General features: G+C 42.7%; 1 protein-coding gene across 1 annotated transcript in view; it reads left to right on the top strand.

Moving 5' to 3' along the window:
* The first annotated feature begins 1503 nt into the window (after window positions 1–1503).
* WDR41 (WD repeat domain 41) overlaps window positions 1504–17267 on the top strand; it is a 61768-nt gene continuing 46004 nt past the window's right edge. Inside the window, exon 1 of the mRNA XM_010582875.1 lies at window positions 1504–1515. Coding sequence (XP_010581177.1) covers window positions 1504–1515 — 12 coding nt within the window. The remainder of the gene's footprint in view (window positions 1516–17267) is intronic.

The raw sequence follows: 17267 nt of genomic DNA, 5'->3' as shown, positions 1-17267 counted from the left end.
GTTGCCGGCTAATTTCATACTGTTTTCCAACTTCCATCCCACGTGCCCCAGAACTCCACCAAAGGTATCCCTGAACCAGGTGGTGGCTGCTGATCTGCTCGGCTGCCCTGGTGCAGGGGGTTGTGCCTGGCACCAACACCTCCCTGCCTCCCCCAGTGGCAGCACATCTCTCTGTCTCCATGAGCTGGCTTCAGGTGGAATGGGCACATCGGGTGTTAGCCCAGTCCATGTACACCCCGGCATTCAGAAACACTCCTCTTCAGGTGTTATACCAGCGTCCTTCACTGTACAGATGGGGGTTAACAAGCCCCTGCAGAAGATGTCACCACAGAAGGGAGCAGCTCAACCATTACCAGGCTGGCTGACACTTGCTAGTGTTTGCTTCTCTGGTTAATTTATTTGTGGAAACAGGCAACCCATTATTCATTAGGTGATGGGCTAGTAGTACATGGACCACCTCTTCTGCAATTGGTGGAACAAGGAGTCTCCAAAACAAGTGATCCAGAGGTCTGCTTTCTAACCAGTTTAAGACCGACACAGACAGAATGTTCCTCAGCTGTTCCACAAGCTTCTGAGTAGAACAAGGTCATTTATTTCTGGAACCAGCACTGAAGGGAATGAGGGCTATCTGCAATTTAATAAAAATTTTTAGTGGCACACATTCAGAGTATCTCTTCTCAATAAAGACGCCAAATACAAACTGGTACTGTAGGCTTATAAGGCACACAACTGTGGGATGTCTGCATGTCTTTCTCCATGTAATAAACATAATATTGTGTCAAGCTTTATTTCCTGTGGTTTGAAAACCCACCCATGAAGTTATGTATTGTCCCATATCTGACATGGCTGAATAGAGGACTTGTTCCTGACATTGATAAGAAAAATGTATACCACTAAAAAATAACACCACCCCCACCCCGCAATAAATCCAAACAGAAATACACACTGAGTTACTCATGATTTTCAGCCAGATCAATTATCAGAATGTCTTCAGAATAAAGCTGGTGTCATTTTCTAAGTTGTTTGGTTAATCCAATAAGGCTACTGAATATCACCAAGTATTAAAGATGTGAAGTCAAAAAGCTTTTTTTCAGCTCAGCTGTGCTGAATGGCAATTACACATTCTGAACAATCATACAACTTCTTTAATCAAATGAGGTAATATGAAATTGGCTAGATTTTCCTTAATACTTTCAACTTCAGTGAAAAATACAATAATTAAACTCTCGGTACAATGACTTTCAAACCTCTGCGCACTCTCAGCCCCCTCCCTTCTTCTCTCTCTGGATAATAAATCCTTATGAAAGCTGCCACCACGACTGAGACAGGTTGTGAAATTGTTTAATAATGTTGACTCAAGTAGTGACATCATTTGGAGACTTTTGGTTTTCTTGCAATGTCTTTAAAGACAACTGCGAGCTGTTGGATGTGACAGAGCAGATACAGCCCCCAGCGGCAGGAAAGAAAGTGTTTGCAGCTAGAGGGGCAGGCTCTATATCCCCCATGGCGATTGAGGTGAGTCAGCTTTAGGGGGGAGGAAACCGCAACATTGTCCTCTTTCTCCTTCCCTGGTGGCCCATGTTACAAGCCCTTTTTTGAAACACTTCTCTTAGGAGATGGACAGAGACAGGTGAGTTAATGCCTCATATTTTGGAGGCCAGGAAGGGTGCCCAAGCCCCTCTTGACAGCCCAAGCAAAACATCTTAATGTCCCTGGAGAATAGAAACACCCAGTGAAAAGTAAACCCTGTGGAGCCAATTGCTTTCCCCATTCTGAGAAGCAGCCGCTGATCAGGCCACGGGGCACTTGCTGAACCCATGCAGAGTTGGCAGTCGGACTCTGGGAACATCTGTTTTACAAAACTGATCGTTTCACCAGGAAGACACAAATCTACTTTAAGAAGGATGTAAAGAACGAGCCCATGAGGTTCCTTCCCACTGCTGTGCTTTTTCATCTGTGAATGTTAGCCTAACTCCAGAAAAAATTATCAGGGTGTACCTCAACCAGCTGTATATTGGGAAAAGAATCACTTTTGTTGTTCCTTGTATGGGATGTGTTGTGAGTCTTAGCACCCTGGCTCCGGTGAGACAACCACACCGCATTTCAAAAGGCAGTTCAACCCCCACAAAGTGCTGCAAAATAATAACAAACTCCCCAAATATCTTGTGGTTTTAAAAGTAAGTATCTAATAAATCTGAACATTATCTGTTTAAACGGATGTAAAATGTCTGTCTCTCAAAAGCTGAGCTGTAATTCTAAGGATGCCATGGAAAGAAGAAAAAAAAATTACTAGCTCTAGTAACAGATGTGAAATTACATTAGATAAATATAATCATTAGTTTCAGTCTCACCCTGGTTAATTTGTTTGTGGAAATGTGCAACCCATTATTCATTAGGTAATTTTTCACACATTGATTAGAAAGCCATGTCGAATTGTGACCCAGCACATTGGGGTTTGCCTATCTCGCAGTGAACTATATCGCTTACAATAGTGGAAATGGGGGACAAAATGTTTATCTCAGGCTGATTTTGTGCCAATAAATAAAGTAAATCAATAGCCAGTGAAGTGTGAACGACATTTCTCTGCTGTATAATATGGTTTTGGGGGCAATTTGACATGCTACAAGGGGAAACAAGGGTCTTGAACAGAAAGGTAATAAAAGCAAATCATGTTGGTAACTGTTACTGAAGTCCTGTATTTTTCTCCACATGGGCAGCTTTAAGATGAGAAAAATAATGCATGTAACAGTATAAAAACACCGAGACACTCCCCAGCTTTGTAAACATTGGGGATCAAATCCAGATGTGGTCAAGGGAGGGGCAGGTCTCTGGGAAATGGATGTGCCCAGGGATGCCGGCTCTGTGTTTAGATGGGACATTGGGCTGCACTGGCAGTGCCGACACTTCCCTGACAGCATTGACCTCTGCTGGTTTCTGCCCTCCGGTAGCTTCCTTTCTAGGGGGTTAATTTCTGAGGCTATAAATAGTTTTGCATCAAATCACAGAAGCAGTGTTCCCATATCCCCTTGAGACCACTGCAGCATGGATGCAGCTTATTTTAAGCGGTGTTTGCCACTGGTGTAAACCAGTGGAACTTCATCAGCTTCGGTGTGTTATACCTGTTTGCACCAGCAAAGAAGTTGACCCTTCGTTACTGTTATTCAGCTTTGATATTTTGCCTTTGCGAATTGCAGATAAGTAAAAAAGGAAAGGACAGAGCATTACACATTTGCAGTTGGTGCTATCAGGTCTGTCTTTTACACCCCTACTGATTTATTCTTCCCAAAAGACAGTTTGGGCAACATGCGTACATGATCAGTGATTTTATGCAAACACCCATCGTGGTGTACCTTGTTTCATCCACACTGCTTCTTGATTCAACCAAACATAAATGGGAATAAACCATTTTTTTTTGTCTCTGTGTGTGTGTTGGCATTTCTATAAGAAAGAGAGTGGAAGAGAAGTTACAGAACAGTGTAATAAACTCAGCCAGCCCCAGCCAGGAACTTTCCCAACCCTGTGCCCATGGGTCTTGGTTGGTCTCAGCTTCCTCCTGTGGACACCAGTCACATCTGCCCTGTAAGTGGGGACAGTGCAGGTGCTGGGGCAAGCCATTGCCTATCTCCCAGCTCTACCAGCCATTAAACTGAATTTTGGTCAGTGCGAGCAGCTAGGGAGACGTTGTTGCTGTGTTGCCCCAAAGAGGATTTTGTGCTTTCTAGTTCCTCCCTTCCCCATCACCCCAGTCTCAGGGGTGGAAAATCTCTGCAGAGCCTGGGTCAAGCTGGCAGAAAAATGGCTGCAGTAATGAAGTCTCTTTGCTCAGGTACTAAGTATTTTAAAAGAATGTGAGTTGTTTAAGCAGCAGGTTGCAGGAGGGAGACAGGTTGCTCTAGAGAAACACTTGGAGTTGGGAAGCAGGCAATCCTATTTCCCTGGGGGTCCTGGCAGTGATTCACATGTGGCACAGTCACTCTGAGGATGGTTGCACGAGCATCTGCCTACCGCAGAGGGTGCAGCACAAAGGTGTTCGTGTCTATGCAGGAATCAAGGTCCTTCAGTCAAATCACACATTCTGTCTGCTGAAATTAGAAAGGACCCAGCTTCTGATGTATTTTAAAGTCAATATAAACAATTAATGTAATAAAAAAAATCAATAGATCTTAATATCATTTAAAATTAGCTATTAATGCTGCATTTGTGATTTTCACAGAAATAAAATCAAATTGTCTGAAACAGTTGCTACCTGAATGTCTGCAAAAATAGTAGAACAATGTGTCTATTAAACTCATAGGAGTCTCTTCTAACACCAAACGGGCAAGAGCAATATATATCTGTCAATTTATAAGATGCCTCAGACTGCCATTTTAAGCCTCAGATGTTTTCTTTAAAATACAGATTAAAATAACTTGCGTTTTTCCACATAATTCAGACTGCATTAAGGCAATTAATGTTTAATTAACAGCAGGTTTTCCTCGGCAGGTCAGATTGCGAAGGGCTCACTGTTGTTGCCATAGAAAGTGGAAGGCTGGGCTGTTTGGTTTCCAGAAAAGGAACAGCTGTGTTCGAGCCCTGACAATCTGAAATCATCTTGGGTAGGCTATAATGCTCCAAAGGACAAGGAGAGGAGGAGGAGGTTGTCAGTGTCACAGAGACCATCTCAGGCTGCTGGAGAATGTCATCTGCTTTAGAAATCAGTGTGCTGTTGTTAGGGTATTTTTTTTTTTTAATTGAACTGGCAGTAGAGCTTTGAAACTCCTGTAAGCACTCAGTAAGCTAATTTAACTGTTTTCCTCTGATATGCTTTTTAATTGCATTGACAGAGCAGTGCAATTATTTCTCACAGTTTTGCTTTTCATCTTTTATTTTTGCTGCTTCTCTTCTCTTTCAGATTCTTCACTCTTTCTCTTGGTAGCCATTTGGGGCTTGTTATGAATATTATCCAAGAACAGATAGATGCACAAATTTCTTTAAGAAGTCTCATTGTTGCTCTGAGTTGAAAGCTGCTATCAAGATGGTGCAAACAGTATTTGTAAAGGGATCTTTAAAAAGGACTGAAATGAAGATAACAAGATAGTTGTAGTGAATTTGTAATAACACAGACTAATATCTCCTGGGGAAAATGAAAAAAAAAAAAAAAAGCAATCTCAAAGAGAACTTGGAAGAGCATGGAGGCTCCCAGAGGTGGTGGAGTTTGCCTTTTCAGTAGGCGCAAGACAAGGCTCTAAATGATAATATCAGTGAAATGTAATAGCAACAACAACCAACTGCATTTTTCAATAGCACAATTCAAGGCTTCATATTGGGGAAGGAGGTTGTCCTGGTCTGCTCCTAGACTTTGGTAATTGCAGGCAGAGCTGTTCCTACAGTTCAGGGCAGTCAGAGAAAGAAAGATTCAGACAAAAAACACCCACAAATTATTTTGGTTGTGGTTTTACTCCTTACTCCTTTCCAAAGGAGAGCTTCCCTGTTTTGGTAACAGATTTTAAGCATCAAAAGTAATCCATTTGTCCTGGTGAATTCATTAATCCCCATACCTGCATATATTTGCTAGAGTGTCTGTCAAGGAAGAACTGCAGTGCAGTGACAGACCTCAGGGAAAGTGCAACCCCAGGGGGGAAAAAAAATATATATATACTTGTGTATAATACATATTGTATATACATACTCCCAGCAAAGGGTGTGAATCCAGATGACTGTTTGGAAAGAGTAGCTTGATAACTGCTACATTGATGCTGTTCCTCAGATTATGGAGGAGACTTAAAAAAACACAAAGTATGTGAAGAAATTAGTCACTGAGGGCACAGGCATGAGTGGCAGCTCTGCCTGCTGTGAGTAGCATGTCCAGCCTGTCCCAGCATGGCCCTTCAATGGTGTTAGCTAACACTATGGGATGCACTGTCCCAGGAAGCCCAAGGCATGTGGCTTAGATAGACCCAGATGAGAAACCCAGAGACGGAAAGAAGCTGGTGCTCTTTGCCTTCACATGTTGGTGCCGAGGGCTGCAATAAGGAACTAAACCCAGTGTATGGGAACCCTTTTGGGCTGCTCCTCCTTGGGAGGCTCTTGAAAGCACTGCAGGGCTGTGGGCATCCTCCTCCCTGGCCCCAGAGATGCAGCCAAGAGCCAGGGCTAGGGCAGCACTGCATTCCTGGGAGCCCTCCAGCTCCTCTCTCTCCACCTGTGGGGTTCTGCTTAGTAGAAAATACTTCAAAAAGAAAAGGAGGACCAAAGTGATTTAACACTATATTTGTCTTCACAAATAGCATGGGTCTGTGTAGCTTGGACTGAGGGCGGTTAAGGGTGGTGGCTTTCTTTGAGTGCCAGTGTGATTGCCTGCAAGGATAGCACTCTCAAACCACGTTGGAGTACAACACAACTAGAAGGAGACAGGGTTTATTTTGGTTTGTTACTGGGGGGAAAACAAAAGAAGGTGTGAACCCGTCTGGTTGGAGAAATCGGTGCAGAGTCAGCAGAGGTGGGGGTTTCTGGAGACATAGCTCCCCAATGTTCACTCATGTTAGGCTACCAACTAGAGCAAGAGCTTCAGAAATCTTGCTGTTTGGACGAGACAAATCACATCAAAACTATGCTCTGGAAATACCCTGTACAAGGAGGAGGCTCATCGAGATTTCCTGATACCTAGATAGCCTAGCACCTGCCCTCCTTCCAGGGTCAGAGCAGCATTGTGTCCAGGGTGTAGGACTCCAGGATGCCCCCAAAAGATGTGCTCTGCATGGGGGTGAGCCACTGCAAAGAGTGCAAATTGCTCCTGGACAGGTTGAGTTCCTTCTGAGCTGGCAGTTTAGGGCCCAGATGTTGTAAATTGGTTGCCGTGCCTTGTCTCCCACCTTCCCATTTTTCTTTTGTTTCACCGTTATTATAAAAAATTGGTAGATGGCTAATATTACAAGTCCAGGGCAAAACTACTCATACGTTTAGTGTAAGGACATTTAAATATTTAAAGCAGATGGTTCCCAATGACCTTACATGTCTCCTTTATAAATGTATGTACTGTCTTATAGAACCATCTGCATCCCAATATGCAGCTCATATGTTTCCAAGTGTTTCCTCGTTAACCAGCAGAAAACTTCATCTTCCGTCTGACGTGAGATAAAGGTTCAAGCTCAGTTACAGTTGTGCAAATCAGTACTCCAGTTGGGAGCAGCATTTAACCCAGGGCAGTGGGGTGTTGGCACCTTACACTTTGCATTTCAGGTGGATCAACATGGGTAGGGTTTGGAGCATGCTGATGGGCTTCCTCACATGAGCTGAGCCTGGGAAGTCCAACAGGAGAACAAATAATTTGCAAAAGCACAGCCACCGGTAAGGACAGGGCATACGCATTGCCTGATGCACCTGCATTGCCTCGGCAAGGCTTTCTGCAAAGTGTGAAACAATGCAGAGCGAGGCATAATTTCCTGTCCCCCTACATCAGCCTTGCTCCTTGCTCTGTTCTTGTACAGAAGAGCAGAGGCAAACTAGTAAAAGCAATTTTCCATTCTCCAAGGGACACAGAGGAGATGAGCACTGATCTTGTGCTCGTCCCACACTCCCTTGATTCCCTGGACTAGCAGCCTTTCTGTGTGAGTCTGCACTGTGCAGAGCTGCTCCATCATTAGAGCAGTATGGTTGCCTCACTCCTTTCAAAAAAAAATTCTTTAATTTTTAGGACTTGCCCTGTGACTGGCCGTGTGCTACCTGCACTTTTTGGTAGGGAATCATCTTAAAGAATTGTTCATAAAACATGTATAAGTGGCAGGTAGATGGGAAGTGGCATGCCTCTAATTTAAATTTCGATTAGAAAAAAATACAGAAATGTATTACATGAGGAACTGCTAAGAGTTGTATGGAATATTGTGTTTTAAGACCTACTGTAGATCTATGTCGGTGCCTGTGAAAGAGAGGATAATTAGTGCCCGTACTCTCAGTCATATCAGACTAAAGGTAATGGGGTGTAAGAAATGGTTCATTAGGCTCTCTCAAGTACTTTTACTGTGTCCATACTATTTATACCAGCAGAAAAAATTCAATGTCTTTAAAATCAAGTCAAAGCATTCGCCTTAGATTCTTCAGTTTAAGAAATAACATTGAGTGATGATCTCTTAAAGTCAAATGGAAAAAAAAATGTACATAAAAAAAACCTTAAACTGGTTTTATTAGCATTCTGTGTCACTCCAACGCAGTCTCCATGCCTATGCAAATCCTGCCTTCTTCATTTGTGCTTCCCTCTATATGTTTAGCTTGCATAGGGGAAAATTTGCAGACAGGAGGCAAGCAGGCAAACACATAGCATTTATTTTTGAGAGAAACGTGCGTATGGAATATCATTTTCTTTCTGGTCTGAACAAAAGATCAAACTGTGTGGAGAACAGCAACAAATGTGAGTAAGGGAATGGAAAGAATCACTTATAAAAAAGGGTTAAAAAACCAAAATATGTGTAGCTTCACTAAGTGGGGAGGCCGGGGTGGCATGCTACAAATGTTTGAAGGGTACAGCTATCAAACGAGGGTGGGAAAGTTATTTAGGCTGACAAAGGAGATATAAGTAGGAGTAATAGGATGAAGTTAACAAACGAAAAATTTAGGTTAAGGATCAGGAAAAGCTTCCTGACAGCAAAATATATAATACAGCTCTGGAGCAATTTCTCATGAGAGGCAGAGAAGCCCCATCACATGAAGCCCTATGCATTTAAAACTAAATTGGAAAAGCATTAGAAAATATAAGGAGAGTAAAATATAAGGCACTTTTCTGTGCACTGGAGGCTGGACTGCATAACTGGGACTGCTCCCCCCACACCCTATTTCAATTTTTTTCTGGTTCTTTGCTAACAGTGTGCCATTTGTACTTTCTAGAAAAGTAACTAGCACAGCAAGGGTAAATTTGGGAGTCAGTCTATTAGCATAAATTACACTATATATCTACAAGATAATAAGGGCATAGCAAAGACACATTGTACTAATACTGCATGCAATTCTGAGTCCGCTTTTAAACATACCTCATTTTTTGATTTGCAGTCTTGGGCATCTCCATTTTGATAATTTGGCCCTAGGTAAGTGCTTAGTCTGGTACCTTTGCAGTCTCTGGCAAGAATTAAACGAGCTGCTTTTGACACCATACGCACCACACATGGAGTGAGAGACACTGCTAAAGCCAGGTGTGGAGCACCCACAGCTCCCAGTGGCTTGGAGGGGGAGCAGCAGTGCTCAGCATGGTGGCAGGTCCTTCCCATGGTTTTTGGGTCAGTGGCTTGTTTTGCACCTTGCTATGGAAATGCAAGCCCAGCAGTTTGAGCTTCGCATGGCAGGCAAACATTTCACAGGGGCAGAAAGTGCAAGCAGGACTGCATGACACTGTGGTGGCCTAAACTTGTATCCCTTTGCTTTTGGGCACCAGAAAAGGGCTGCATAAATCATTCCAGTTCTCCTGGGATAATAAGTTTTTCAATTGACCTATCTAGGGCACAGATTGGCCCAGTGGCCATATTGTATAAGGACAGGTAGGACACTCAACTCTTTAACATACAGACAATGAACACCCGCACCCAGAGAGAATACACAATTAAGGCATCCTGATTAATCTGGTATCACAGAACAGACATACAAGGGGGAATAAGCATATCCTGAAGGAGGTAAAGATTAATTTCCTACCTATGCAAATATACAATATGTGCATTTAAGTGCCAATTTAAACTTGGGCTTTTGGCCTGTTCTAAAATTGCCCTGTGAAAAGAAAAAACTTCTAACTGCAAAATATTATTGGGATGTTTAGTTATATGCATCATAAATTGCTTTTTCATACATTTTAGAAGATGTGGTGTCTTGGTCTTAGAAGATTATAATTTCCCTCACACAAAAGAACAACTATATTTTGGCTAAAAATAGGTTGATGTGAAGATGGGAGCATCTCAGAGGCATTTTTCCTCATGTATACACAAATGGTCAGTAACTCACGACATGTACCCAGGAAAGTATTTATGTATAACTTCCAAATCACAAGGAACAGCTCATCTGTTTCACATAAGCTTGTCCTCCAGAGCTTTCCTGGTGATTGTGATTGTCATGAGCATGTGTAGGCTTTTGTGATGAGGAAGATCAATGTTTTTCTGCATTTCTCTGGTCTTCCACAGAAAGAATTTTTGTTTACCCTGAGAATTAGATTTATTAAAATCAGCCTCTGCAGTCCTTACAAATACATAAGAAATGCTCAGAAGCCTACTGACTTCAATGTTGTATTTCTCTTTTTCCCCTGCACTAGGACCACAGGACCACATCATAATTACTTTGTGAGCTGAGTATTGAGCTTTCAGTGCTCCCCGTGTTTGATGTTTGCTCCTGGAAGACAGACTGAAAAGTGGCTCATGTGTTTTATATTCATTTAGAAAGCATCTATCTCCTCTATGCAGAATGCAGAATGAAAGCTGCCTTCATGTGTTAGCATGAAAAACATTTATCAAATGTTTGGTGAAATTCTGGTGTACACTTGGTTTACCTCAAAACCATTCTGTAAATCAGCCTGCATTTGTATTATGTTTTTAAAAATTATCCTCCGTCCTGTGGAAGTGCTTACGGGGACCAGTATAATGCGCCATGATCCTGCTGTGCCAGGCCTTGTGCAAAGAGAGAACCGAAAGATGATGCCTGTGTGGAGGAGTTGACACTGTTTACGTGTGAGAGCACTGAATGATACTTGCATCGTGTTTACTGCATGGGTTGAAAACTCTGGGCTAATTCTTGCTGGCACCAGGTTTGACAAAGGTAAGTCAGGTCCCCAGTAAGCTGCAACAGCAGGGAAAATGCCAATTCAGACGCTGTGCCCTGCACGGAGGCACAGCATATCTCCTTTCCCAGGAAGCTGCGAGGAGCACAGCACTCTTGTGACCACGCACAGCTGCACGTTAGAGGCGTCTTCCTCACCCTGCCGTGACTCATTTCAGTAAAGCAAGGTATTTCTGTACAGAAACGCCCTTTGTAGTAAACTTTCGGATCATTTCACAATTTCACACAGGGCACCTTTGAAAATAAATCACTCTTCATATGCTACTTTGTGGCTTTCTCTAGTTACACTCCCCCCCCTGCACCAAATTCAGGGGAATTCCAGAACATTTTGCAATTAGCTAAGGATTATATTTCCTTATTTTTATTAATTTTATGTAAAGTGGGATTTATCAGTGGAGCATTCATTGACACTGACTTCAATTTATTCTGATGAAACTGACTGACATCTGTGTGTGCTGTTCATCAGTCATAATTTAAACCATTCTTAATTGCATTAAATGTAAATTAAGACATTCAATTTCAGCCATTATTTTTCATAAAACACTGTGAACTGAATTTTAGTGGGTCATGAGATCTTACATTCAAAATAAATAGGGTAAATTCGAAACTTACCATTGATGTTCATATTTCACCCTTTGTCGGCTGTATTTCTTTTGTAGCTTACTAGATTGGAACAACTAATTTTCTTTCTGAAGGGAACATGAATGGCTAAAGATGATGTAGCTGAGTTTTTTAACAAATGACTTTATCATTTCTAGAGCTTGCTTGTTACCACAATGTATTAAATATATTAAGAGAAAACGCAATTAACCTTTCATCTAAACAAAATGACAAATTAAAACAGAAAACATAAACCATGCCAGAATCTGATTTTGAATTCACAAGGCTGCGCTGCTGGATTTATTTGCTGAGCTTCCTTGAGGAGGTTTTGCAAAGCAAAACCTGTTTGGCAACATGGGCTTGGGTCAGGCAATGCTCAAAATAACAGGAGGATGTGCAAGCTGCCTTTGCTGTAAAGGAGGGCGATGGTCAGTGAGTGGGTTGGGGGACTGTCTGGGAAAGGTTGGATCTCTCATTTTTGGAAGTTAAGACCAAAGTTCTTCTTTAATGCAGTGGATCCGGTCCCAAATGTCTAGCACAGGGACCAGCAAACCCCCAATGGTGAGGAGGTGATTCTTAAAATCGCGTGTGTTTTGCTCCAGATCGAGGGATGGACTGAACGCTGAGTATTAACGGAAGGAGCATCCCAGCCAAACTCGCTTTTCAGTGGACTCAGCTTGTCCTCAGCCTAACATGGTCACCTTGGCTAGGCTGAGCTTACAGCAAGGAAAGCTGCATCGGACCCTGAAGCAGCCCTGCCCAGCCCAGCCTGTGCTGGAGAGATCACCCCCGGGGCGAGAGGCAGCTTGTGCCCCTGGGGGCTTGCCCCGAGAAAGGCGAGAAGGCCGGATCCTGGCACCTGGGCTACTGAGCTGGTTGGCAGGGTGGGTGTTTGGGGAAGGGCTGCAGGGTTCCTCTCTGGTCCCATGCCGTGGATTTGGATGGGCAGTTACCCACCTGTTTGCCACTTTATATTGCAGGACTGCTGGTCTGGCAGCGGGTGGCACGTCAGTGTTAAGTGGGTGTCTGCACTGGTTTAAAACAAGTGATACACCCGTGGGGGAAAGCTTTCCAGCTCAGCTTTAGCACCTGTCTTGTTGCTTCTCTAGACCGTGTGCCCAGAGAGTGGGTGCTGGTGTGAAACAGTACTGAACACACCCGGCATCAGCGTTCCTTCCAGCCCACCGTTAAGGAAGCCCCTTTTACACGGCTAAAGCCCTGGTGTGCCCCAAATCGAAGCTCCGCTCTGGGATTCACACTTACAAGTCACTGAGTAAAGGCTACTCTGGTGGCTACACCTCTTCAGGATGGGGTGCAAAAGTTGGCCAGCAAACAGGGGACCACAGGCCTCCCCTTACATGTGCAGTAAAATTTTATATAACTATTATATACAACATTTAACATTCCCATGCCAGTTCAGCTGATGGAGAATGAAGTGTTGCAGTAAGTCTGGAGACGGGTAGTGATGCAATCATTCTCCCAGTTTCTTGCTATTAATATATGTCTCTTACTCATTTTTAAAGATAGTGTAAATGAGGGTACTGAGTATAAATGGCTTTTGTAAGTCATTGAGGTCGGTGAAGCATGTCATTGTTTGTAACTTGAATTCCATGAAAGCACTGGCTGGCTGAGAGACACACTATATATTTTTCTCATAAATAAAAACCACAAACAATATTCAGTATGTTTAATGATAATTATAAAATAATACTGTGTACAATGATTTTCCAAAGCCAGAACTAGTTGTGAGTGCTTAATAATATGACCTTACGGTGTCATCTTTAGTGTACGTGATGCCTATATGCCAGCAATATATAAATTATTTCTCTGGCTGTACATTACCAAACATTTGATTATGATTTATTTTGGGGTTCTCTGAAAGATGAAGTAAGTTCTTTAATATTAGCATTACTAATGATTTTAATGAGGCATTAAAATGTTGCAGTATTGTAGGAACATTTTTCTTTTTTAATATTATTTCATTAATAGTTTACATGAATGTTAATGTTAAATTGATTATGGAACCTGAAAGAGTAATCCACAAAATGTCAAAGTGCCATTAGCACAGTGAAAGAGCCCTCCAAAGGCAGGGATCTGGTAAGAGCTAATGAGATATTTCTGTACCACATAACACTGAAGCAGCTTTTTCTAAAATTAAGACTGAAAATTAGGTTTTAATATCCTTCACTTTGGGACTCTCCAGCCATTTCAGTGACTGAGTGTTCGGCCTCAGGCACGCAAAAAGCCAGCTCAGACCCTGGTCCCAGAGACTCCCACAGAATTCGGTCTTACATATGTGAGCATCAGTTAAAAAGTTGGAAAAAACAACTGCAAAAAGATTTTAAAAACCAAAGGTCTCTCATAGGATGCAACGACTGCATTATCCATCTGTCGACACCTCTGCAGAGTGGATCAGCCACAGGGATTTAAGGTTCATATGCAGGAAGTACTGTGTGTCTCGCTCTTCAGTTGAACAAGAAAAAGTGTGATGAACACTTCCAATAAGTATTGCAAAGCAAGTTTTTAGCTAATGCTCTGTTTTCTCACCCCAGAGGGCAGGTATGTTCAGAGAAACACGTGAAAACACGCTGTGTTCAAAAACCTAAATGGCAGTAGGAGATAAGGAGGGCTGGGAAAGGATCTCTGGCAGACATCTGTGAGGTTCTCCACTGATTCACAAGTTTGAGAGGTAGGAATGTTTCAAGAGGCTTGTCCCACAGCAGCTCTGGCTTAAGCAACCAGCACTTACGCAGCAGATGAACCAAGGTCTCACTGACCTTGGCAGCTTTACAGGGGAAAGGTTAATGTAAAGATGAAGTGTTCTCAAACAATTTCATCTATGTGTTAGGTAAATCCATGCTCTTGTGTGCTGTCCATATATGTCTTGAATTTCCAATGATAGTTTTATTGTGGATGGGGTAAATAAAATTTACTCTTTAGATCTGATTTCTTCTTATAATATAAGAAGAAATTAAGAGGTGAGCTGGGTCATTTTATGGTTCCCCCTAATTTAGTCCCATGCTACGGAATATATAAGAATATCCAGGGACGTTGATTTGTGTAAAAGCATCATGTTCACACCAGAGCAAAAAGTATATTGTCTTTTAAGTATGACCATCAATAAGCATGCCTGCCTGCAGTCTCCCAGCAGCCCCTCAGCTGCTGTGATATTCCACATCAAGTCTTGACTACTGATGTCCAAGCTCTTCTCACAGCAGTTATTTCCAGGATCCTAGTTTCACCACCAGGACCAGTCTTCTCTCAGCACCTTTCAAACAGGCATGGCCAGAAGTTTGGATATCCAGGGGTCCCAGGACCATGGTGACAGCCCCAGAGCAGGGGAGATGGCCCTATATCTTCAGCCTGAAGCATGCTGGAAGTAGGTTGGGGCTTTGGCACAGCACAGTACGCTTTGCTGTACTTGAACAACATCCTAAAAACACTAAGCATTCTCATCATGGTAGCCAAGACTGTGAGGTGTTGAACTTCTTGTGATGTCTGAGTTCAAGCGGAGAGGAGGAATTCAGACTTTCTATGGTATGGGGCTGCCAGATGCTGGCTGCCTTACGGGTGGTGGAGGGAGCTGAGTGCCCAGCCGCAAACTGGATGTAGGCAAGGTGCCAGCCTGGCAGCTCTGGGCGGTGTATGATTTGACAGCTCCAGGTGTCCCTCTTCAAGGTCTTCCAAACAACCACAATGCTCAAAAAAACCCTAGGCAATGGCAGGTGCTGGAGGGAAACCCCAGTCCTCCACAGCCATAAGCTGTACTGTGCCACCCTCATCCCTCCAAATCATCTTCCTCTGAGCCAAGGCTCAGCCTGAAGCTGAGCAGAGAGCTCAGCCCCAGGGGGGATTGATCTCTCCCTCACGCTCTCGTCCATGTAAGACTCTTGCTGTAGTCTGGTAATGGTAATTAATTAGCCCAACATGACCCTTAGGAAAAACACTTCTCTGTCACAGATGAGGAAACTGAGGCTCCGTAGCTTATAGCATGATCCTGCTTGGCCTCTGTCTGTCAAAACTAGTGAAAATACTTTCAAGGGCCAAATGACAGGACTACAGGTCCTCTCCTATAGGTCTTTTCCTATAGACAAAATTTGCTGAAAAAAGAAGGACTTGGGGAAAATTACTCTAAAACCCTGTGTTACAAAATTCCACACTGGATGTTACTCCCTCTACCTTCACCATAAAAATTCCTTGGTTGATTTCATAAATCGTATACTCAGAAGATCTTAACTCAATTTCATAGGGGTTTGGTATTTTTTTTTTCCATAAGGAGAAAAAATGGGTTGAAAGAGGGTTTGAATAATTTCCTTTTAATATGGCTTGTTTGTGTCCCTTTAGATGGAAAACTGGCTTAGTGTAGCTTCACTCAGTACGTGGACTGAAGTCAGCAAAGCCGGTCCTGAGCATCGCTCCATGGTGAAAGCACCCCTGGGTTTCAGTTACCCCTTGCTTCTCCGTGGGGCAATGGGCAGCAAAACACATTTTTGAGTTGCCTTGAGAACGCACTTAGCTGCCAAGAAGCAGAATGAGGAGGCAGCAGACTCTTTCCTTTCTTCTCCCACCTTAAAAATTAGTGATGGCAACCTTAATCATTAAACCAACAACTTAAAAAGGTAGTTAAGTAGTTAATAAACAGATCATTTCCCAACAATAAGGAGAGAGACAATGGGCTGAGAGAGAGACAGTTCTGACTTGTAAACAGAATTCCTCATTCCTCTCCAAGCCCATGCAGAGCTCTTCTTCATTCTGATTTCACTCAGGAGTTCTGTGCAGAAACTGATGGTATGATCTGGTCTGTCATACTTAAGAGGGCATGTATTTATTATCCCATTTGTTTATGTTATCTGAATATTCCAGCTTGCTTCTAATATATGGAAATTAAAAATCAGCTTAATATGATGTTCTGAGTGCAAGGAATATGTTTATCCTGTAAAGACCTGTTTTTTTAAAAATGAGTGATAAGATTAATATTACACTAAACTGCATTGCGTTACTCCCTACAATGTTGAGGCAAAACTAATGGCCTCTCCCTGCACTCATAGGTGGAAGAAACTTCCATTGAGCCTAACAGGAGATTTTCCCTACGTAGACACCATTGGCTTGGCCTTCCATTCGTTCCTAAAATTGGTGAATAAGCAAAGAATTAACCTGGAATACTTTGCCATTTGCAATCCGGTGTGCTGGTTTCCTGCTAGGGCGAGCTTGGGGTGAATTCATTTTCAGCTGAATATGTCACTAAGGAACAGGATTTATTAATGACTTATTAATGCAGACAGAGTCAAAGTGAACTCTGGTGCAAATTCTCCAGGATTCAAAGGAAATACACAACTTCTTACGAGGCATGTGGTCTGTATATGGCTAGTTCCTGCCAACAGATGTGGATATATAGGCAATATTAAGTATTCTGTTTAACACTGTACACTTATATTCATTATCACTCATAATAATAAAAACTTCCCAGTTTACAGTGACATTTATTTACCGTCGAGCATCAGCCCAGGCAAAAGAACTCCCACTTCACTTCTGTATATAATCTCAGGGTCTGTCATTCACATGTAGAAAACTCAGCTCTCTATTTAGCACAGTGTTGGTGAAAGATAGACATTTACAGGGCCCCTCTGCCCTTGAGCTGTTCCATTAGTGCATGGAAAGCACCTTGCAGCCTGTGACAAGCGCAGCAGATCGGCACTAAATCAAAAATCAGTGCCAGCCAGGGATCTAAGCCACCATGAAGGTCACAGCCATCAGCTGCATGCCATCTCAATCCAAACAAAACACGCTGGATACAGGGGGATTTTCACTACTCACAATAGGAGACAAACACATCATGTTAGAGTAATCCCCTGATAGCAGTGAAATGGGTAACTGACCTTTTAAATACT

The sequence above is a fragment of the Haliaeetus leucocephalus genome, unplaced genomic scaffold (assembly GCF_000737465.1).
Source record: "Haliaeetus leucocephalus isolate CR32 unplaced genomic scaffold, Haliaeetus_leucocephalus-4.0 Scaffold849, whole genome shotgun sequence".
NCBI lineage: Eukaryota > Metazoa > Chordata > Aves > Accipitriformes > Accipitridae > Haliaeetus > Haliaeetus leucocephalus.
The sequence above is the reverse complement of the archived record's forward strand: the minus strand, read 5'-3'. Positions and strand labels throughout refer to the sequence as shown.